This window comes from Orycteropus afer, unplaced genomic scaffold (genome assembly GCF_000298275.1).
Source record: "Orycteropus afer afer isolate SDZICR_OR568_19922 unplaced genomic scaffold, OryAfe1.0 scaffold00626, whole genome shotgun sequence".
NCBI lineage: Eukaryota > Metazoa > Chordata > Mammalia > Tubulidentata > Orycteropodidae > Orycteropus > Orycteropus afer.
Window position 1 is genome coordinate 199,675 of NW_006922213.1, and position 24,855 is coordinate 224,529.

At 38.4% G+C, this 24,855-nt stretch overlaps 1 protein-coding gene across 1 annotated transcript in view; it reads right to left on the reverse strand.

The window, feature by feature from the left end:
* Window positions 1-11,649: 11,649 nt before the first annotated feature.
* CTSC (cathepsin C) overlaps window positions 11,650-24,855 on the reverse strand; it is a 59,783-nt gene continuing 46,577 nt past the window's right edge. The window contains exons 5-7 of the mRNA XM_007956481.2: window positions 21,367-21,482; window positions 14,313-14,444; window positions 11,650-12,152 (exon numbers count right to left, since the gene is read on the reverse strand). Of these exons, the coding sequence (XP_007954672.1) occupies window positions 11,650-12,152; window positions 14,313-14,444; window positions 21,367-21,482 (751 nt within the window). The remainder of the gene's footprint in view (window positions 12,153-14,312; window positions 14,445-21,366; window positions 21,483-24,855) is intronic.

Below are 24,855 nucleotides of genomic sequence, written 5' to 3' on the forward strand. Positions count from 1 at the left end.
ACTCCTTCCATGGGTCTTGATTATGGGTCCAAGTAAAATGAAAAGTAAGATTTCATTTTACTTGGATTTAAAAAAAGGAGGGTATGTTTTGTTCCATTGCACATTGTGCATGGAGTTGCCAAAACTTGTGGGCAAACTCAATAGCAGTTAAGAACTACAATGTTTAGTAATAGCGAACCACACTATCTCTAAATTATTAGTGACTAGAGTCTAAGATGACCTGGGGAGGAGAGTCTTGAAATGAATATGTTCAGGTCTCTGCACTTCTAGGAGGAAGGGATATTATTTTCCCATTCTCACATAGGCATCCTGTGGGACCTAAGAGAATGAAATGTTAGAGAAAATAGGTCTGAGTTTCTTAGAACTGATATGAAACTTTAATCAATGAAGATACCTAGGCAGCTATACAATAGGACTGAGATATATCTAAGGAATTCAGCCCTCCAAATAGATAATGTTTTAAAGAACAATTGGCAGCAGTTTCTGGAAGCAAATACAACTGCTTTAAGCACACGTCCCCATGTTTGAGACCCCACACTAAACTATTTACATTCTATTAAGGTGTTTGGATGTTTATTATATCACACAATATTTGTCATTCAATTTCTGGGTAACCCTACTAGCCAAGATGATTTCACTGTGCTTAAATTTCTATAGCTTTCATTATGAAAATCACTGGTTTATTAAGGGTGCATCTTCAGAAAACTAGTCGTATCCCCTTGAAGTATACCTGAGCTATAAGAAGCCACTTAGGAATTTTATGCAGGGATGTAACATGTCACTATCACTGTGGTAAGGAAGAGGGCAAGGCTGGGAGCAGGAAGTATGTTAGGAGCCTATACTAGTGATACTTCAGACAGACATGGGTGAAAACACATATAATAGGTATTTAAAAATTAGAATGAATAGGAGGCCATGACTAATTGAATGTGAAAGACGAGGAAAAGAATGTAAATGCTAATATCCTGGTTTCTGATTGTGGGAACTTGGTGATGATGGTGTCATAAACTAAATGAAAAAAACAATACAGGATAGAAATAAGCTTGCTTTGGCAGCAGAAAAAAATCATGTGTTCAAATTTGTGCATATTGCATTTGATAATGGGACACCCAAATGGATAAATGCAAGTGGGGAATGAGATAGATACATAGTTTATATGTTGTGGTAGTGGTAGGCAGCCTTATGATGACCCCAATGATCCCCACTTCTTGGTATTCATAGCCTTGTGTAATCCCTTCTCCTTGGGTAATTTGCTTCTAATAGAATTATGGGAACACTGAGATGTCACTCCACTATTAGGTCACAAAAGATTGTGAATTCTGTTTTGCTAGTAGGCTCTATTGTATTCATAGATTGCACACTTTAGTGAAGCACTCTGTCTTATTGGAGAGGTCCACCTGGCAAGACACTGAGGATAGCCTCTGGCCAATAGTGAACAAGGAATTGAAGCCTCCAATCCAAGAATCCACAAAGAACTGAATGTTCAACAATCTCTAAGTGAGCCTTTCACAATTAAGCGTTAGGGTGGGATTGCAGACCATTGGCTAACACAATTGCAGCTTTATGAGAAACCATGAAACAGAATTCAGTGAAACCATGCCTGGATTTCTGACCCACAGAAACTGTGAAATATAAAATACTTGTGTGTTGGTGTAAGCTAATAATTTTTCAGGTAATTTGTCATGTCATAATTGTAATTGATATAGGAGCTTGAGAGACAGAGGTTAGATCTGGGATTCCTTAGTATATAGGTAGTATATGCCGATTATGAACAAGCTTATTGAGGGGGAAATGTGCAGTGATGGGAAAGAAAGGGAGTGGACTAGAACTTGGAATGACACTGAAATTTAAGGAATAGGTAGAGAGGATCAAGCTCTGAAAGCAAGGTTAAGGAAGGAGTGGGAGTGACCAAATAGTAAATGCTGCAACTGCAAACTGACCTTAATTTTACCAACAAGGAGAATTTTGCTCATATACCCTGCATGAAGCAAGTGGAAGGCAGATGCCAATAGACTGAGGAGAAAATATAAAATGAAAAGGTACAAGAAGCTACTGCTGTGACAATTCTTTGAGGAAGCTTGGCACCTATTGAGAGAAGGGACGAGTAACATGATATATGCAGTAGAATGAAAAATTGTTGGCTTTTTATATGCTGGGAGGGAGACGAGTATATTTGTATTATGAGGACTTCTTGGCCATCCATGTTTTTATAACATTTTCCTTAGAGCTGTTATTTATAACACAAATAACTATAAAGGAAATAATATAAGTTGGGTCTGACTCGACAGCACATAACAACAGCTCATAATCCTGCTGAACTTTTGAAGGGGCTTATATGTTCATTTCCATTTTACATAATTAAAACATGTTGTTGTTGTTGTTGTTATGTGCCGTTGAGTCAGCCCCGACTCATAGTGACCCCTCCTTGGGTTTCCGAGGCAGTTATCACTAAGGAAGTAGGATTGCCCAACCTTCCTTCGGAGGAGTGGCTGGTGGGTTTGAACCGCCAGCCATCTGGTTAGCAGGCAAGTGTCTTAGCCACTATGCTACTAGAGCTCCCAATTAAAACATAGCATCATTTTTTTCACTTATTATAACAAATATTTCTTAATGTTGTCATGTTAGTGACATAATTCTTGTCAATACTACGTATTGTCAAGCCTTTGTGATATAAATGATCTATTTTCCTTTTATTGGACATTTAGGTTGTTTCCAACTTTTTATAACTGTAAATAATTCTGTGATAAATTGCTCAAAGTTCTTCCAAAACAAAAACAGAGAGGCTCCCCATAAAAGATGTCTTCTGGAAGGTTGTCAAAGCCAGCAATCTTCATGCAAAGGAGCTCCGAGCAGAATTCATGCAAAAAATTGATGGGATTTTTTCTTTCTTTCTTATAGTATCCCAGACTTCAAAAGCCCAGCAGGTAGGTAGTTTAAAGCGTACTAGAGAAAAAGATCACTGAGTGAGTGCCCAGACTTACTGCAAACTTTCTGTGAGCCCACCATGGGTTGATGTCTTTCTCCTAACATACTAAAGTACGTGAAATTCAGCAGAGAGGACCTTAATTACTTGTCTTATTTTCTTCTTCTTCTTCTTCTTCTTCTTTTAGATTGGAAGGAATGCTGCTGTTTTTAATATGTCTCTTGATATTGCTCTCCAAGTAAAATAATCCACTCTCCCTGGAGGGCTGAATACACTGACAGAAAATGTCTTACATTTGAATTTACAGCAATTGTTGCAAATCTGCTAAACGGTAGGTTTGCCAAATCCTTCCTGAGAACTGCTATCACATTTCTGGGGAGACACTTGTGAAAGAGAAAACTTTGGCTGCGTTTGCAATGATCAGCTGAAATTCACCAAGTTTTAAACAGAGCATGTCGTCTTACTCCTTCTTCCCCCCCAGCTTAATCTTCCTCCATGAGACTACTCTTCTTATGTTTACTATGACTTAAATGCTGAACATGTCTTATGTCTCAGGGCTTACTCAAGTATTATGTTATTGTGTTGTTATGTGCCGTCGAGTCGGCCCTAACTCATAGCGACCCCTCCCTGGGTTTCTGAGGTGGTATCACTACGGAAGTAGATTGCCCAACCTTCCTTCCGAGGAGTGGCTCATGGATTTGAACAGTCAGCCTTCTGGTTAGCAGTCAAGTGCATTAGGCACTACACTACCAGAGTTCCTATTCAAGTATTAAGTACCTACAAAAGCACAAGGAAAACAAAAGGGACCAGGACCTGAAAACTCAACACACCATGGGAGAAGGCACTTGCAAGGACATCAGGAGAAAGTACTTAGTAGCTATTAAGAGCTCAGTCTCTAGAGACAAGAGATCTGATTTCAAATGCCAAGTAAATGAAGGAGTGAGCTCTGTGATTCAGACCACATTACTTAACTGCTCTGATTCCTCATTTGTAAAACAGGAGCTTTGTAATGAATTAAGTGAGATTGTATGTAAAGGGCTTAGCACACCACCAAGCAAAAGGTAAGACTGACAAATGGCAGCTATTATTATTACCAATAAAAGCAGAACTAACTGGGTGCAAGGTATAATTTTGCAGTAAAAGAGGTATTCCCTGGGTGAAGCTGCTGTATTGGTAGTCAGGATAGACAGGCAGTAGTAGCACTCCAGGAGCAGGGTAACATGGCAGTGTTCTGTGGATAGCAGAGTACAGTGATGGAGAATCAGGGGGTGCACAAAATTAAGAATTGCTGAGGGCAGATGCAGGACATCAGAAAAATCTCTCCATTGTAGGAGGGCTTTAGCTACCAGGTAAGGTTGTTAGTTATATTCTAGTCTCTGGAATCCCTGGGTGGTGCAATGGTTAGTGAATTTAGCTGCTAAGTGAAAGGTTGCAAGTTCTAATCCAACCAGAGGCACCTCTGAAGAAAGGCCTGGCAATCAACTTCCAAGAGATCAGCCATTGAAAACCCTTTGTTGTTGTTGTTGTTGTTATTTGCCGTCGAGTCGCCCCCGACTCATAGCGACCCCTCCTTGGGTTTCCAAGGCAGTATCACTACGGAAGTAGGATTGCCAAACCTTCCTTCCAAGGAGTGGCTGGTGGGTTTGAACTGCCAGCCTTCTGGTTAGCAGTCAAGTGCTTTAGTCACTATGCTACCAGAGCTCCTATGGAGCACAATACTGCTCTGACATACATGGGGTTACCATGAGTCAAATGGACTTGATGACAACTTTTTTTTTCTCCCCAGTCTCTAGAAACAGTGATAACTGAAGTAAAAGTAGGTTCCAACCCCAGAGAAATTGATACAAAAGGCTGAGAAGTATGCAAGCACTAAGGTTCAGGGTACAAATGGGAAGCTCAGTTTCTGTAGAAGGTCTTGAGGTTAGGGAGAGACTGACACAAGTGGAATTATGCCTGTAAATTCAGTTATGTAACTGCTATAAGTTCCCTGAATCCCACTTGTCAAGATTTTCAATGGTTCCTCCCATCCTATAACTGCAAGAAAACATGTGCACTTTGGGATAGCTATTAACTGGGAGAAAAACAAAAGCTGACTTGAGTAATCTTGGGCTTAAAAGTCTCCATGAACTTCCTGCAATTTTATGCAAAAATTTAAGGTGACTATACATATTTTTCTGAGGAAAATGTTCATAGTTTTCTTTAGTCTCAAAATGGTCCATGACCTAGCAATGGTGAAGTACCCATGCTCTAATCAGTTGATTTTTCTAAGCTAAAACATCCACAATCTAACTGTCTTATCCCTATCAAATGTTTGCATTGAAACATGTTCATCTTCTATGATAAAATATTCCCTACAAATGGGCCTCCAATTATCATGATACCTTCTGTCTGCCATCTCCTTTCCTTTGTAAAGGATTGTCACAATTTGTGGTTTGCTAATGAATCCCATTCTTATTATCAAGTATGGTTATGTGTGCAGTAAGTGTTATATATTTTTTAAGAATCATGTCAGTGGGTTCCTATTGGGTGCAGGACACTGCAGAATGGGCTGCATCTGTCATCTTTAAATTGAGAGGGAAATGCCCTTATTTTCCCTCATTATTTCTATCTCCCTCCATCCACTTGGCTTCATATGCCATTTGCTTCTTCTACTGATTTGTCAGAACTTAGTTCAAGTTCAATCTCCTCTCTGAAATGTTCTGGATAAACTTAGCCCTCAGAATTATCTCCTTCAATGGCACATAACAACAACAACAACACAAAGTCTATGATATTCCTTTGGCAGTGGGAAAAAGAGTATAAAGGAGTTAGCATGTTATAGAGAAGTCTTTCTCAAACTCACACTATTAAAATTTGGGGTTGGGTAAATTTTTGCTGTGGGAGACTTTCAAATGTATTGTAGAATGTTTAGTTGCATCTCTGAGGTGTAACAACTAGATGCCAGTAGCACCCTCTACCCTCACCCAGTGTGACAACTCAAAATGTCTCTAAACATTGCCAAATAGACCTGGGGGCAAAATAGGCCCCAGTTGAGAATGATTGTTACATTTCAGGTGCTGTATGGACTTTATTGCATGGTCAAATCTTATTTTCTTCCCTATAGCCTCCCTTTACTTTGATTCTTTCTTTTATTTTAAAATGTTTCATATTCCATCTTTATCTTTGTAAATCGCTTTTAAAAACAGAACATATTATATGTAAAGAAACACTCATTGTTTCTTTTAAACCTTGCCATAATCCTTGTAAATAATAAGATTGCCTTTTGAAGACAATGAAGACTAGAGTTCTCTGAAAACCAAAGACACATGGAAACAGTTGGTCCAAGTGAATGGTACACTATGCGATCCTCAGCCTATATGACTATGTGACCAAAGAACTAGATGGTGCTCGGCTACCACTGTCAACTGCTTGGAGGGGGAATCTCTGTAGGAGAGCCTGGATGGAGTGGGAGACAATGTGAAATAAAACTCAAAATCATTAAAAAACAAGGACCGGGTTTGCTGGTCTGATAGAGCCTGATGGAACGACTGAGACTATGGCCCCTAGTTGCCCTTCAGGTCTGGAACTGAACCCACTCCTGTGGCTTCTAGCCAACCAAAAGACAGGCACATGAGCTGATTATTTACAATAGGTAGATAGATATACTCCTTGGAGAGATCAAGGGAGAATAGAAGGGCTGTGTATGCACAGGAAAACAGCTCAGGGGGCAGAAGTGTATGGGAGGAAAGGACACAGGGAAGAGGTATCTATGGGGAGGAATTCGGAAGAGAGCTGCTGTATTGTGGGAAATTGTAGTCAATGTCATGAGACAAAGTATATGTGAACTGCTGTATCAAAAGTGAATTTGCTCTGTAAACTTTCACCCAAATCACCATAAAAATTAAAAAAAAAAAAAAAAAAAGACTAGAATTCTCTGTTCAGTGACAAGACTGAGTAACAATGATGGAACACAGATTCAAAATCAAGCGTGCCTGATTCCAAAGTCTGTATTTTCATTGTGCTATGTTGTTTTGTTAACTTTCTTTCCAGAGACTCATCCTGTTTATTCAACTAAATTTCAGTTTGCAGACCATATGGGATCATGACTAATATTTCTTGGGAATTATGTCTTGTTTCTTGTGATGGCATAGGAACAGTTAATCCAATGGAAAAACACTTTCATTTTAGTTCTTCAGAAACCCCACTCCCCAAAAAAGTGGGAATATAAAAACCTGATACTGAAAGCATTCATTTTCTATCATTTATCTTAAACTACACTGAACCTATTCAATACTTTTGAAGGTTCAGAAAATGCATTACAGAAAGAAATAAATAAATCATCTCAATGATTGCTTTAATGCACAACCTTAGCCCCATGGCATTGCCCTCATTTCCTCAGGGAAAGCTGTTTCTCCAACTTATTTCTTTTCAATTGATTGTTAGGATTTCAATCTCTTTAGACCTTTTACATTAGAGGAAGATACAAGTCAGCTATTTTTTTCTCAATTTGGGGAGTTTGGAGTTTATCACCCCTTTCCCAATTTAACTACCTCTAGAATTGAATTTCAAAAAACAAATTGCCTTTTAGGACAGAAAGTTCAAGATCAAAGTATTGTATCAGCATCCCACTCTCCAAGTCAGAAAAGGAGAGGTTAAATTTCTTACTTCTGCTAACTCTAGAATGGCCATCGAAGAAAGAGGATCTTGGTAAATTGATTTTTGAAAGGAAAAAGGAAGGCATCAACAAGGACATGTGTTACATTGTCTGTTAGGCCATCAAAGCCAAGGGTTAATTTATCTCCTGAAATTTTAGTTTGCTGTCAACATGAGGACATAGTGTGGCATGGCCAGAAGTTCTGCTGAGGTTTCGGTTATTTTACAGCCCAGGCAATTTCAAGCAAATTCATACTTTCAATCAGAAGTACAATTCAAGAGGCCAATATTTTACATATAGATGAAGCTAATGTACAGTGTGGCTACTGATGGCACTTCCCATCAGAAATGAAGATTCTGGTATATCTAAAACTCTCAACCCCTGGCTTTTAGTTATAAAAGACATTTTTATTAGCATTGTGAAATATAAACATAAACATCACTATACAAAAGCAGCCTGTTATAGTAAAACTTCTAAATATCTACTTACAGCCAAGAGACAACAGGAGGGTTTCTGAGAGCTAGAAAGGATTTTACAGAAGAAGGTAAGGATATATCAGAAATATTTGGATTTATTTTTCTATTTTTCTTAATTGGGAGGCAGCAGGTATAGTAGAAAGCTCTGGAAACATGCAGTGTCTAGCTCTAAGTTTATTTTTTTTAGCTGTGACCCAAGGTTTGTCATTTCACCTCTGTTCCTCATTTTCACTTTAATGAGAGATGGACTAGACGACCTGTCATCTTCACTTTCAGCATTAATTTCATGTGAATTTGGTATTCTCATTTTCTCCTAATACTGAGTTTAGATTCAAATAGAAAAATCAAATTGTTACAACTCTCTTACCCTAGTCTTGCTTAGCAAGTACCACAGACTCAAAGATTCAGTGATCTTTTCCTGAGCTGGAGCTTGTTACTTATTTCTACTGTGGCCTTTAAGGCTTGATCAACATTCCGACATGTTCTGTTTCCATAGGCAGAAGCAGAAGTGGGAGGGAGGATATAAAACTATCTATACTGAAAAAAAGTATCAATACTGAAAATTCAAAATCATCTCCCTAATTCAGTTGACCTTAGTTTTTGAAGATTTTTCTCTGTGGGTTTTTTATATCAGTGCTCTTCTGTGGGTTTTCTCTGCTTCTTTTGAAAAAAAGAAATCTGTCAAGCCCCATCACTCTAGAGGGTAGAGCTTGTTTATTAATAGAATATGTCTTAGCTGCTTCCCCTTAGCGAAAGATTATTTTACAATCTGAATTCAGAAAAAGGTGACTTAAAAAATGACATTTATATATTCCTTACTATGTGCCAAGTACCGTGGTAAGTACTTTGCACACATGAATGCAATTATCCCTCAGACAATTCAATGGCATAGATACATATATGCCTTACTGTCCAAATCTATTTCATGCCTGAATTCAGTGGTTATCGGTTAAGAGTTCAATGAACAAGTCTAGATGGCCAGAAAAACTTTATCTGAATCTACTTTAGTTCTTTCATTGGAACTGTGAATAGTCTGAGTTTAAGGAGCAAGTGACATCTTAATAAATGCAAATCCATTTGCTTCCTTTGTTGAGGTAGAGAGAAAGATTTCAGTCAGTCAAGTTTATCGATACTATTTTCTGCATTTTATAGACAAGAAAACTGAAGCACAAGCAGATTAAATGAACTGCCTGAGGTTTCATAGTGAATTAAGTGGTACAGCCAAAACTCTTGTCCCGGGTGTATGGCTATAGAGTCATTATTAAGTGTGTGAGACTGCCTGACTAAACTTTCTTTTCCTCACCCTTGTGGTCTGGCCATATCCTCACTATGATCTTTCTGGGAATGTCTTGGGGAGGTAAGCCAGAGTTTTCATTCCACTTTTTGAAGAACTCAATTTGTTAACAGACTTTCCTGATACACTCTATTCATACCAGTTAAACAAATTTTAGATAATGGACCTTGCTGCTTTTTGTACAGTTTAAGTAGACTCACATAGCATGTGGAACACTGATATTCTATTTAGTCACTTCTTCCATAATTTCTGCCACCATGGATAAATAAGTGATCCTTCCCTCTTAAAACCCACAGTCAGTGAGAGTCATGCTCTATTTAGTCTTTCAGTATTTCCGAAAGTATTTACTGGGTGATGCTGGTAATATTTTTCCTTAAGAGCTCAGGCAGTGTCTTCCATGAAATTGAAACAATGAAATTGTGCAAGAGTGTGGGCACACTGTACTTTCTTGAGTTATTCTCATACATGCAAGCTGACTCTGTTCCAACTAGAGAAGAAGAGGATATATTCAAATTTGCAGGTCAAGTAAAATTGTGTTTGTTAGACTGACAGTTACTATCTTTATAAATGTTAAGTGAAAAAAATCAATTCATGTTTGATTTCAAGTGTTCACATAGCAGCAAGGCTAAGGCATACATATGACTAAAAGTACATTTAATCAGCAAAAAAGAAAATATACTTCCTTGGAGGACTTCCAGATGATAAGGTCCCTGGCTATGCCCGCCATTAAGAGTGTCTACTTCCAAGTCACTATGGGGTGAAAATGTCCAAGATCTGCAGTAGTATGCCAAGAGGCCCAGGAAGCTACACTTAAACATGGCACATAGTCCTGGATTGCCACTTCAGTTCAAGGACATTAAAAATGTCATTGTTGTGAATTACAATGTAAAAAGCACATGAAGTTCAAAACAAAACACTGACACTTAAAATGTCAAGGTGGAATTTCACAGTATGAAGCTAGTTGCTCTACTGATTAAGAATCCTTTGGTAGAAGGGTCTGAGAGTCAGTGCTATAAAGTGTTCAAGAAGTGTTGAATTCAGAAGCTGAATCATGATCCATCACTTACCAGCTTGTGACCATGGATGAGTCACTTCCCCTCTCAAGGCCTCAGGCTGTGCAAAATTGGATCAGATGACCTCTGTGGTCCCAATGTTCCAATTCCAAATATCCCAAAGTTTCAAAAGGCTTGTGATTCTAACACATTGCTATTTTGGACCTCACACTGCCTAATTCACCTGACTTCCACATTGTTTCTAATAGATGCCATATGTTTACTGAGGATAGAGGTTTCATGCTATTGTATTGTTAGGTGCTGTTGATTTGATTCTGACTTACAGTGACCTCAAGTGACAGAGTACAACTGCCCCACTGCGTTTTCTAGGTTGTAATGTTTATAGGAGCAGATCGTCAGGTCTTTCTTCCACAAAGCCACCAAATGGGTAGAAATCATCAAACTTTTTGGCTGGTAGCCAAGTGATTAACAGTTATGCCACCAGGGCTTCTAAAGGTTTCATAACATACCACTGTAAAATATCCCTTGAAAATACAAAGGACCTGTCCAAATCTAATATGCTAATAATATTCCACTAATTAAGCTATTAGTGGAATATTATTAGCATATTAGATTTGACTATTGCTGCTCACCCAGTGAAAGCTAGCCAATACTTTCAAATGTAAGAAATACAACATACGAATTAGTTTAACCAGTATCTAGATTTTATCAAAACTTCTACTTGTTGCCTCTGGGTCATCAAATATTCAGAGATGACTTTACTGATATAAAATTTTGTTTTAAATTGAAGCAGCCTCAAATGCTTTTCCTCTTTAAAGAAGTAAGACTAGATCACATAAGTGACATAAGTGAATCTTACTAAAAGACTCAGTGGTAAAAAATCATTTTATGCATACATACAAATTTTACAGTATATATCACCTAAACATTTACAAATAATTCTATAAAAATGTAAGGAACGTTGCCATATTTTATTGTGATGTATACAATGTAAAAAAAAGCCAGCGCTTTCACATAATTTTTTTAATATAGAATCTAGAAAAATTATAGATGATTAGCAACATCCATTTCTTCATAGCTCATCATCACCTATGAAAATCTTATTTAAATGAGTTCTTAGAAAAAAGGCCAGTGGCTGACGGGAAGGTATATTATTACCAAAGTAGGCTCTGATTTTAAAGGCAAAAGCATCATAGAAATCTATTTGTAATCTTCTGAAAATACTGCCATCAAAGTCTCAGGTCTATTAGTAAATCAAGCCCCTTTATGACTGATGCTTGATATTGCTATGAAATACTGAGAGATACACTCTACAATCTAGGAATTGGTGTCGCTGCCATTGCTATGCTCTCAATTCCACACTCATCTGTTCCTCTACGGATCCTGAAGTAGCCATCCTCACCCCAGCTGGTGCCCCAACTATTTTTAACAATCCAGTAATCCAGTCCAGAGGCTGAGTCAGTGCCATAGCCAACAAGCAGAACTGCATGATTAGTCAGCTCAAAAGGGCTGAAAGGATCTCTGAGACCAGTGTGGTGGTAGATCCCCTTGTAATAGTGGAGGAAGTCACTATAGACTTCAAAAGAAACTGCCATGGGCCCATGATTGACCAGCTCAAGCTTCATCAGAGCTTCATTGCAGCCCCCATAGAAACCTCCCACATAGTGGTAGTCAGAGGTGTAGTAACGGAGGCAGTCCTCCTTCACTCTGCATGGAGAATCATCAGCTTTGTAGGGGAAGCAGGCCTCTTCCACTAGCCCAAAATCTTGAGCATACTTTCCTGCGATGAGATATGGGAAGCCACCTTCACAGCCTGAGGACAAATAACATGCACAGTAATTATCCTCCATCAGAAAGGGATATAGGAGAAATTGTCCATTTACTATATTTTCTTCTCTGTTCTAGCTAATTCTTTAAGTTACCTATGAAAGTTGACTTAGCTTAAATGTCACTTTATTCATCCATCCATTTAGCCATTTAGCAAACCCTGCTATCAGCCTCATCCTTTAATAGACAGTTATTCAGCACCTAGTATAGAAGGAAGCTATAGCATAGGTGGTTAAGCAGGCAGGCTCTGAAGCCCAACTGAAAAAAGAAAAAACAAAAAACCCACGCCATCTAATTGATTCCAACACGCAGTGACCCTTTTGGACAGAGGAGAACTGCCCATAAGATTTCCAAGGCTGTAAATCTGCATGGAAGAAGACTGCCCCATCTTTCTCCCATGTAGTGGCTTATGGATTCAAACCTCTGACCTTTAGGTTAGCTTTAATCACTATGCCACCAAGTTCAAATCCAAAACTGTGTGAACTTCACTTTTTTGTACTTCCATTTTCTTATCTGATAATCATAGACTGTAATAGTACCTCCCTTGTAGGATTTAATTAGTTATTCTATGTAAAGACATAACATAAGCATTCAATAATGTTAGCTGTTACTATTAATATATAGCCAGACATCATGCCTAGGGTCTTTCTCAAAAAGTTCTCTCTGACTACCCACTGCAGAAATCAGGCCTTCATCTCCTTCCTCTAGTCCTGGCCCTATTACATACCCACATACTCTATACTTTTTCTTCATTGTCCTTCTCACTTCAATGTCTAGCAATAATTTCATTAGCGCTTGTTGTCTCACCTACTTTGGTCATGTTGTCAGTGAGAACCATTCCCTGGAGAAAGATATCATGCTTGGTAAAGTGGAGGTTCAGAGAAAAAAGGGAGGGCCTTCAACTAAATGGACTGACACAATGGGTGCAATGATGGGCTCAAGTATAGCAAGGATTGTGGGGCTGGCATAGGACTGGGCAGTGTTCCATTCTGTTGGACACAGGGTGGCTGTGAGTCGGAGCCAACTCTATGGCACCTAACAACAATAACAATAACACTCACAGTGAGCTTCATGAGGGCAGGGACTATCATGATTCATAACAGCTTTCAAAGTCTAGCAATCACAGTGTTTTATTTTAAATAATTATTTCAAAAGAATGAAAGACTTACTGATGAAAATCACTCCTCATACCTGGAATGGCAGTTTCAATGGTGAGCTAGAAAACTTTATCATGGTCATGTCTAGGATCTGTAGCAGAAAAATTTTAAATAGGAACATTTCTCCCTGAACCAATTCCAACTGGGCCTTCTGAATACATTACATATGACCTGTTCTGAAAGCTTAATCACACCAAAACCAAACCAAATTTACTTCCATCGAGTCGATTCTGACTCATAGTTATCCTTATTGAGTTACCAATGCTGTAAATCTTTATGGAAGCAAGATTATCTCATCTTTCTTCCATGGAATGGCTGGTAGGTTCAAACCACTGACCTTTTGGTTAGCAGTCAAATGCTTTAAGCACTACATCACCAGAGCATAGCATTTAAAAATTCTCCTAGAGGTTGGGCAATCTACTTCCGTAATGATACCACCTCAGAAACCCAAGGAGGGGTCGCTATGAGTTGGGTCTGATTAGACAGCACATAACAACAACAACAACAGAGATAAATCAGTGTTAGTATGCCTTTAACAGGAGTGAGGTTTGGAGTGAGATTTCAGAATTGAAACTCTATTTACTGTTTAGTTATGTGATCTTCAAAGTATTACAGAACTTCTTTGTGCTTATTCCCTGTCTATAAACAGTAATTACACCTACTTCTCAGAGTTCTGAGCATTGTTAGGTTATGAATATAAGAGGGTGCTAAAATTCAGACAGGCACTGATGAAGGCCTGATTCAGATATTTCTGGAGTGGGTAGTCAGGAAGAACTTGTTTGAGAAAGAGCTTAGGCATGGTGTCTGGCTATTTAGCTGGGATAGTATAATGAATTCCATGAGAACAATTCATTAATAAATGATGGACCAGAATTTACCTCTAGGTTTTCTGACTACAAACACTGTGTTCTTTCCACTCTACCATCCTCTGTCTTTGCCAGCTATACACAGGTAATGCCATGGAGTAGGGTTTATAACACATCACTTACCTTGAGCATACTGGCTGCAAGACACGACCTCCTGAGGACTCAAGATTGGGGTCTGAGAATTGTTGGTTAGTATTCGAATTCTTGCTTCCAGCATACCCACAGAAGCAAATGAATAGCAGCTCCCACAAGATGCTAATGATAAAAAAAAGATACATAACCAAAGAGACCTTTGAAGCATGCATAGGAATCATAGATAAACTTGAGCAGATCAGGTAACTAGTATATTTCTATTGATGCTATTCATAAGGATCAGCACAATATATAACATTCAATCAACAAACATCATTGTGCTTACAAGCAAACTTATAGGAGCTTTCCTTGAGAATATTTTAAGAACTTAAATAAATAATAATAATAATAAAACCCTACTAATTTCTAAGAATCATTGAACAGCATTCTTGATAATGAAGAAATGATTTCCATGTGCAACAGTCAGGCACCAGGTTGAAAGAAAACTATGGGGAGATACATATGGGTTGAGCTTTTAAATACCTTTACAGCATCATTTTCCAGTGTGTTGAGTAGAATTAACCCCAAAAATACCTCACATGTGGATAGGTTGTAGAGAGTTGTATTTTAGCAATGTTAAGGTGATAAAATATGACAAAGCCCAAGAAAAACAACAGATTAATTATAGTGATGGATATAGGATTTAAAAAAGGCAATAAGGAAGTGAGGACATGAGGCAGATGTTGTTGTTGTTGTTGTTAGGTGCCGTCGAGTTGTCTCCGACTCATAGCAATCCCTTGCACAGCAGAACGAACCACTGCCCCATCCCACGCCAGCTCCACGATCCCTGCTATACTTGAGCCCATCATCGCAGCCACTGTGTCAATCCATCTCGTTGAAGGCCTCCCCCTCTTTCATCGACCCTCCACCCTACCAAGGATGACATCCTTCTCCAGGGAATGGTCCCTTCTGAGGCAGATGAGGGGTAGTGAAATGAGAAAAGATGGGTTCTGATGTCTGCTATAAGGAACCCTAGTGGAGCAGTGGTTAAGTACTCTACTGCTAACCAAAAAGTTGGCAATTTGAACTCATGAGCAGCTCTTCAGGGGAAGATATGGCAGCCTGCTTCTGTAAACACTGTTGTTGTTGTTGTTATGTGCCGTCGAGTCAGCCCCGACTCATAGCGACCCCTCCTTGGGTTTCCGAGGCAGTATCACTACGGAAGTAGGATTGCCCAACCTTCCTTCCGAGGAGTGGCTGGTGGGTTTGAACTGCCAGCCTTCTGGTTAGCAGTCAAGTGCCTTAGGCACTATGCTACCAGAGTTCCTACAGCTTTGGAAATCCTATGGGGCAGTTCTACTCTGTCCTATAGGCTCCTACTGCTGCTGAGTCAAAATCAACTTGACAGCAATGGGTTTGGGTTTTTGGTAATATCTGCTGTACAGCTATGGTCTCCTTAAAATTTCTCCCAAGAGAAGAGAGGAATGTGAGAAATAGTTGGGTGTTTGAGAGGGAGAGAGGAGAAGAAAACAGCTTTATTAACATATGGATACTCTGGCAAAGATAAAATATATTTACTTAAGAAGCATCTGCTAGGAATATAGTTGCTATCTCAAGAGAAAAAAAAATATTGTATTAGAAGGTAAATTATATGAAAAATATTTTTCTTGTTTTTTCAGAATACATAAAGATCAAAGAAATATACATTCCAAAATATGATATCTATGTAACAATACTGGGACTTTTACTTATTCTAATTCTAGAAAGAATTTAGTATCTCTTATTATATTGCCTCTTTTTTGTCTGCCACTAATAGAAATTCTACATGAGGATATGCTTGTATCAAGTCTAAGATATTGCTATTAAATCCAGTTATAAACAATTACTACATTATTCATGTTACCAATATGTTAATTACTAAAGTATTTAAATGGTAAGCACTCCTTTATGCATGCAAAATAAGATTTATGAACAGTTATACAATTAAAAAAGACTCATTGTTCGTAAAGAGAAGTCTTTGTTCTCTGCAGTAAATCTGAATTTAGTAATTATGTAACTGCCTTCATTAGACAGAAGCACCTTCAAAGGAACACTATGCATTCAACAATATTACCAAAGGCACTGTTTTCCCTTCATGGCAACTTTGATTCATATCCCTGCTGAGTAAAAAGGAAAGCCAGGGCATGGCATGTTCAGCCTCCAACAAAACTCTATTTGATTTACTTATATGTTATTTTCCACAAACTAAATTGTGAATTTCTTTGATTGTTCACAGAAAATGTCTTTTATTCATCTTGCTACCTGATACAGTGAGGAAACTCCCCAGATGCTTATAGAATGAACAAACCAAGGGGAAGAGCAAATGAATAAATGTTTACTTCCAGGACATACAGGGAATTCAATGGAAACACTCATTTGTTCCTAACCCACAGGAAGTCAGAAGCCCTAGGTCCCAATATGAAGCTCTTCCACTTGTTCAACAATACAGCAAGATCTTGGACCTACAGTCTACTAGAGCCCTAATTCTCCTTACTAACTTATATTTTTGATGTTTCCCAAAATTCACCTCCTGAGAATCTCAGGTTTATCCATATTACATATTGCTTTTGCTGCTGACAATCACCTAGGGGAGGGGCCTTGGAATTAATCTAGTGTCCAAGCTATCGACTTGACAATGAGTACACTGAGATTCAGAAAAGAGTGGTGGTCTATTCAAGGTCATACAACTCATAGGTGGCAGGGACCTCTTGCATAAGTGTCTCTTAATGCAGGACTAGGGTCCTTTTCAGTTTATAGGTCTATGTCTACTTCAAAGGTCTTTCAGATTTTTTTAACTTATAATTTTGTTTTCAGAAACCATCCAAATAATAGTGCCCTTAAGATCCCTCTTATAGAAGGGCAATGTACCAAATGTGAGTGACCAATATGGCAGCATTGAGGATGAGAAAGACATAGAGAGGTACATGGGAGGTACAGACAACAAAGATGAACCCTTTTGCACATACAGTACTGCATTGTCCATGAAGGCAAACATGGGTATATGGGTGGATAGATGGGTAGACAGGCTGAACAATTAGGTATGTCTATGAAATGGGGAGTGTATCCAAGAACATATATAGGGTTGGCAGACAATGGTCCTGTAAGTTTATATGAATAATCAGAATTCCCAGGTGTATAGTAGAGCTGACAAGGGGCAAGGTTGTGGTCACTGGTCACAGTCAGCTACCTAGAGGGACCGAGTAGTTGAACCTGCGGGCTTGGGGCCATAGTCGCAGGGGACATCAAGCTCAATTGGCATAACATACTATATAAAACATTGTTCCACCTCCTACTTTGGCGAGTAGCGACTGGGATCTTAAAAGCTAGCAAGCTGCCATCTAGATGCGACGATGGGTCTCTCCTTGTCCAGAGCAAAGAAGAATGAAGACAACCAAAATTCATGGAAACAATTAGTCCTAGTGACTGGTATGGTACACCATCCGATCTGCAGCCTATATGACTATGAGAACAGAAGAACTAGATGGTGCCCGGCTATCACTGTCATCCACTGGAAGGGGATCTATGTAGGAGATCCTAGATAGAGAGAACAATGTGGAACAAAACTCAAAATCATTTGGATAAAAAAAAAAGGGGGGGGGCAGCCAGGTTTGCTGGTCTGATAGAGCCTGGTAGAACCACTGAGACTATGGCCCCTAGCTGCCCTTCAGGTTTGGAATTGAACCCACACTTGTGGTTTCCAGCCAAACAGAAGATAGGCATATGAGTTGAACATATACCTGAGGTAGATACACTCCTTCGAGAGAACAATCATTGAGAAAGAGGGCTGCTTATGCACAGGGAGACAGCTCAGGGGGCAAGAGTCCATGGAGGGATGGACACTGGGAAGAAGTAACTATGGGGAGGAAGTGGGAGGGGAGCTGTTGCATTGTGGTAAACTGTGGTCAATGTCATGAGACAGAGTATATGTAAACTGCTGTAAGGAAAGTGAATTCGCTCTGCAAATCTTCACCCAAATCACAATAAAAAAAAAGAAAAAAAGAAAAACGATCCCTCTTACAAATAATGAAATGTCAAAGAACTTGTTGAGAGACAGTAAACAATCAATGCTAGTGCTATTTTCATAAGAGGTGAAGGCCTTATAATAAAGAACACATCTCAACAGAGTTTGGAAACTACCCCATTTTGGTCATCCAGCTTTCTTGGCCTACAGAAGCCATGTAAATAATCTCTCTGGGTATTAACCATAAAACCCCCATTATCTGACTACCCAGCACTGTGGAAAGGACAAGCCTTAGTACATTCAGGGGCTCAGAATGTGCTCTGTTAACAGAGAAATCACAGGAAGATAACCTTCCTCAAGCCTCTGACTTTTCCAGAAGAATGTGTCAGCTGTCAAGGTAATTAATGCCTCTTTTCAAAAGGGTCAGAGTCTAGATTCTAAAAGAACCATTATCACTTAAGAAGATTAGAATGCAATAAAGAAAAACAAGTAGATATGGCACAGATGGAGTTCTGCATTAATCAGATTTCCACAATCTCAAATGGACAATTTGATTTCTATATAGCTTAACTATCTTGAGCTACGTTTCCAAAAGTGGCAAGCACTTGGATGTAGGGCTTGCCGTAAGGAAATCAGAATTCTATGTGAGCAGGGTAAGTCACTTGACCTTTTAGGCATATTGGGTAAATGAGTAGAGTGGAGTAAGAAAGTTTAAGGTCCCTACCTTCCAGCTCTAATAACATAAATAGCATCAAGACTTAAATAGAAGAGATTTTAAACATTAGCAATGTACCCTGCACTCCCTAATGTGATTCACAGGAGACACGCCTCTTCTCTCTTAAAGAGAACAAAGAAAGTCCATTTCATCCAATTTCCTAGTTTCTTTTCCCTCTCACACTTCTTGTAAACTTAGTTATATGCCCAGTACATAAAGCTGCTTTCAAGTTTCATTTGCCCTCCCAATATTTCTGTCTTCTTTAACTTGATTTGTTCTCTGAAAAGAGCAATATTGTGAATTCCTTTAACTGAGGCTAATTCTGAATACGGAGTTATGCAGAACATTGGTATTCCTAAAGTTAGTGAAAATTTCCAAGTAATCCAGTTAACAGGAAGAGAAAATGATGAGTTATTTCCCAACCTAAAGTACAAAAAACCAAAAGGAAGTCAAAAGAGGAACCTTTAACTGCATTATTTTCTCAAATATCTGACAAGATATTAAAGATAAAGGGTCAATTTAAAAGCATTAATCCATCAAAGTTCTCTGCTTATAAGTTGTCTATATGTGTACAAATCATGTTTATAATACTGCAATAATACAAAACATTTCAGACAATAATAGCTTTTATCTGGAGTACTAGAAAACTAGTGTCAAAGAATTTGTTGTCAGTAGTTCTAATTTCCTCTTCCCAAATTATTGTCTCATATCACTAGTCAATGATACCTAGCAGGAAGTGAATGTGGCTAAACTTTTCTATTTTCTATGATGCTCCCATTCAGTTCTTAAAATACTTTATAAAATCAGTAATCATACTGTATTTTAATTCTTTGCTTGCATGTCTTATTGAACTATCAATCTCTAGGAAAAGTTTTTGTGTATACTCACTCTGCAATTAAAGAAAAATTCCAATACATTTGAAAACAAAAACAAAAAAAAAAAATAGGCATAGAATGTTTGATGATTGAGTAAACTTTAATCCTCTCTTCACAAAAGAGAAGGAAGAGACAGATCTCAGAATTCAAATTTGTCCAAAGCTGAAAATTTTTGGAACTACTGGTACCAAGGGAAGATTAAGAGCTCAGACCCCTGGTGTTAGATGAGTGATAGGAACACGTTGCTGATGTCTTGGTTTGTCAAAGTGCTGCACATTCAGAATGCTCTATACAACTTCAGTGTTGAGAAGTGAGAGAGGCTGGTTATCACTGACTTTTTAGGAAAAGGGGAGAACATATTTATAGTCCTCTCAGGAGACACTACTCCAGATAGCAATTACTACACCTATTTTATAGTAACAAATCAGTCATGTATACTCTAATTATCATCAAAATGAGTTTTGAAGTTATAAACCTAAGCAATTGCACATATGATTTTCCAAGTCATTGATGGCTAAAACTTAGAATAATGACATCATTTGCAGTTCAGAGGAATTAGGGTTTTTAAGTCAACTCTTATTGTAACAAATTTCTAAAAATAACTGGTAAAATGCAATAATAATGGAACTTTTGGCAAATCTAGTTTTTGCCCCCAAGACTAATCAGGAAGCCAGGCTAATACTTAGCATTAAATATCGTATTCTGGTATAAATTGAATTGAAAGGTTTTTATACAGTTAAAAAATATATACTTTATAAGAAAAAAAAAATTAATGACCTATTTTCTGGGCTTATGTAGTAATTGAAAACTATGTGATAGAAATGTGGGCACAGAGTAGGAAGCAAAGGATTCCAAAAACCACTTTCAGAAGAAAGTTTAATTTTACAATCAGAGTCAAGGGTGTTATTCCTAGCTATAAGCTCTTTAAAGTCACATTTAAAATAGTATATAGCATTTATATTTGTTATGGGACTAATCACTGAATGCAATTCTTTGTTTCTGTATCAATCACTCCTACTAGGAGAACATATGAGTTTTTTTTTTTCTGTCTATGATACTTTTTTTTTTTTTCTGTGATTTAGGTGAAAATTTACAGAGCAAATTCCCACTTCCTCCCGACAGTTACCTCTTCCCTATGTCCATCCTTCCATGCATTCCTGCCACCTTAGCTGTCTCCCTGTGCATAAGCAGCCCTTCTTTCTCCCATGATTGTTCTCCAAATGAGTTTGTTTTACATGTCCACTCTGCTTATTGACACTAGCTACCTGGATCATATACTGAGAAGCATTCTTAGGAAATGCTGAGCTCAGTTATAAAGATCATCTATTACCAAAGTTTGCCATGGATACCAAAGGAAGAATTTATGGTCATACTATATTTTTCATTTCTCTACTAAAGTGGATTATGCCCATTTTATCTCTTTGTCCCCAGAATCTATCCAGGAGCTTGATAACAAATGTTCAATAACTATTTCAGAATGGATTAATAAAAAAGTTAAAAAAAAAGTTTTTTTACCTTGGTTTCGAACAGGGCTAACAAAGTTCATATCGTGAACATTTCGCCAGTCCCAAGATTTGGGCAAATGTAAAATCTTTCGTCGTATTTCACTGGTCAGTGGTGCCGGTTTGGGCCTAGGATAGAAATAAAGTTTGACATCAATGCATTCTTTCCTTTGAGGATGATTTCTTAACTAATTCCATGATTTCAACCACTTGGCTAGAATCCAGATTCAGCACCATAAAGCACTTGTCTCATGAGTGTTTCAATGTATCTTGAGCTAAATTGTTTGAACAGCTTTCATTATCAATTTCCTTTTCAACAAATAGTTCTTTTCTTCTGTGTAATGACATTGGCTCAGTACATAGTTATTCAATCTGTATGCTGGGCAAATAAATCCAAGATGCTGGACTACATGAAGAAGAACATGGCATCAGGATTAGAGAAAGACTCATTAACAATCTCTGATAGGCAAATGGCACAACCTTGCTTGCTGAAAGCAAAGAGGACTTTGAAGCACTTACTGATGAAGATTAAAGACTAGAGTCTTCAGTATGGATTATACCTCAATGTAAAGAAACTAAAATCCTTACAACTGGACCAATAGCAACATGATGATAAATGGAGAAAAGATTAACATTGTCAAGGATTTCATTTTACTTGGATCCATAATCAACACCCATGGATGCAGCAGTCAAGAAAACAAATGACATACTGCTTTGGGCAAATCTTCTGCCAAAGATCTCTTTAAGGTGTTAAAAAGCAAAGAAGTCTGTAAAACGGGCATGCAGGCTGCTTCATCTAGCCTCCTCTAACTCCACAAATGGGGGAAAGATCAGCACAAGGCTGATTTCTATGAGGTGGAGATCAGACACGTAACCTCTTTACCAATTCTGACACCAAACATCCCTACAATGGCACTCCCTACTTCTCTACTGGGCTTGATAATTCATTGCAATGGCCACACAGAACTCAAAGAGAATACTCACGATTATTGGGATTATTAGGGAAGTAACAGGTTATATAATTCAGGATCAGGAATGACTCAGGATATAGTTTCTTCTCAGCTGTGCTGCAAGCATGCTTTTCTCTGGCCTTGGCCTCTTGGCCCTGCAGTCCCTTGGCCTCTGCCCTGCCCAGGTAAGTGTTACAAAGCTCTTTTAACTCTGCAGATAGGTCCCCAGAGAGGGATTCCACTCCACCAGCAAGACTCTTGTCTGAAGGCACTCAGCTTTCTTGTTCTCTGGGCCATGAAGCCCACCAATCTGTCTTGTGCTAGTCTCTTGGCTCTGCTACCCCTGCTGCCGCCATTTCTCTGCCACTTTTTGTCACTGTCTCTCCCTGTGCCAGCAAAGCTTTACAGTTCTCTATCTCCTAGGTAGGCATTCTAGTAGCGTAGTGTCTAAGGCATTTGTCTGCTAACTAGAAGACTGGCAGTTCAAACCCACCAGCCTCTCCTCAGAAGGAAGGTTGGGCAAATTACTTCCGTAGTGATACTGCCTCAGAAACCCAAGGAGGAATCCCTATGAGTAGGGTACGACTTGATGGCAAATAATAACAACAACACAACATCTCCTAGGCAGGGGAGGTTTAGCACAGCGATTTAGGTCCAAAGGATGCACTTCACCCCGGCCTTTTCTTTCTTGATGATAGAGATACCCCTTATGCCAATGAGATGGCTCATTTTAAGCCAGTGGGGTGGCAAAACTGACCAATCCCTATGTTAGGGTTCCATATACCTTATAATTTACACAGTTCCACCCACATAAAGGTGCTATGTACCTTATTTACATTTTTAACTAGCTATCCAATCCCCTTGGTGAGCTACAAGCATCTTATATTTGCATAATCCCACCAGTCATCTGGTGGGAGTCATAAAAACCATGGCTAAAAGGGTCATATTAAGTAATTCACTGAACTGAAATGTCACTTTAAGGACTAAGGTGCACCTAACGCAAGCCATGATATTTTCAATCACCTCATATGCATGCAAAAGCTGAACAATGAATATGCAAGACCAAAGATATGATGCCTTCGAATTACAGTGTTGGTGAAGAACATTGAATATACTTTGGACTGCAAGAAGAATGAAGAAATTTGTCTTGAAAGAAGTACAGTCATAATGTTCCTTAGAAAGGAGCATCTCAGGTACTTTGGACATGCTATCAGGAAGGACCAGTCCCTGGAGAAGGACATCATGCTTGGTAAAGTAGAGGGTCACCAAAAAAGATAAAGATCCTCAAAAAGATGGATTGAAACTGCCTATAACAGTGGAACCAAACATAAGAGTGATTGTAAGGATAGCACAGGACCATGCACTGCTTCATTCAGTAGTACTTAGGGTCGTTATGAGATGAACTGACTTGATGTCACTTAACAAAAACAACATCAATGTTAAATATGCCCAAACGCTATACTCACTCACTTTTGACAGATTCTGACCAAGACAGGAGGTATGGGGAGTTGAGGATGATATAAAGGGTACAGAGAAATGGAGAAATACTTGTGTTTGAATCATAGGTGACGTTTGTTGGTGGCATTTGGGTAGTTTGATAAGAAGTGAAATGGGCAGAAAAATAAGGTCTAAGTAAGAAGTAGGCAGACTAGTGCCACAAACAATAGATAAAAGTGTTACACTACACTTTAGATGATCTGGTTGGAAAATAAGTCACACAGAGGAGAGTAGACAGGGTCTATGAATAGCTAGACATTTCCTGGAAATGAAAAAATTGCTCTTCTACAAGCTTCTCTGTGTTAGAGATTAAACAAACAAAACAAATTATAGCACCTTTGCTCTATACTCTACTCTCATAGTTTCCCAGAGCTCAAATGTCCTATGTTCTAAGTCTCTGTTGATGCTCCCTCAATTTAAAATGTCTGTTACCTTCCCTAACTTCTAATTTTAAGAACTACTCACATATTAGCCCCACCCACTAGCCTCCAACAAAAACTCACTTCCTCTTTCTATGATCACTCAGCTCTTTTTTTTAGGGTAAAAGATAAATATTTCTGCCACTGTATTCTGTTATCTGAATTTCTTGTTATCTTCTCATTGTCACACCACACTGTTATAACTTTTCAGTAGTTGCTCAGTTTGTTTTTACCAAGTTGCAATTCAGTCATACTGAAAGCTCTAATCTTTGACTTCTTCATGCCTATTTCAACTATCCCCAAATGGTTCCCTTTCTCTCACATATTTGTTGGAGTGATGGCCCAAGTTAATGCTATGACAAAACGGGAGTGAACAGAACAAAGAAAAAATGACTCACTCAAGAGTAACAATAATGACATTGACCATTGTAAAGAATAGAAATCATATTCCATACAGAAATATCAATTTTTCACTAACTTATTTTTCTAGGCTTGTGGCAATGGTAGAAGTCTTAGGATACAGATGAATATGAAGTGGTTTTTGACTATATAAAAAACTGACTATATAAAATGCCATTTTAAGAGATAAGAAACATACAGAAATTACTAAAATAATACTCTTTAAAACATATAACA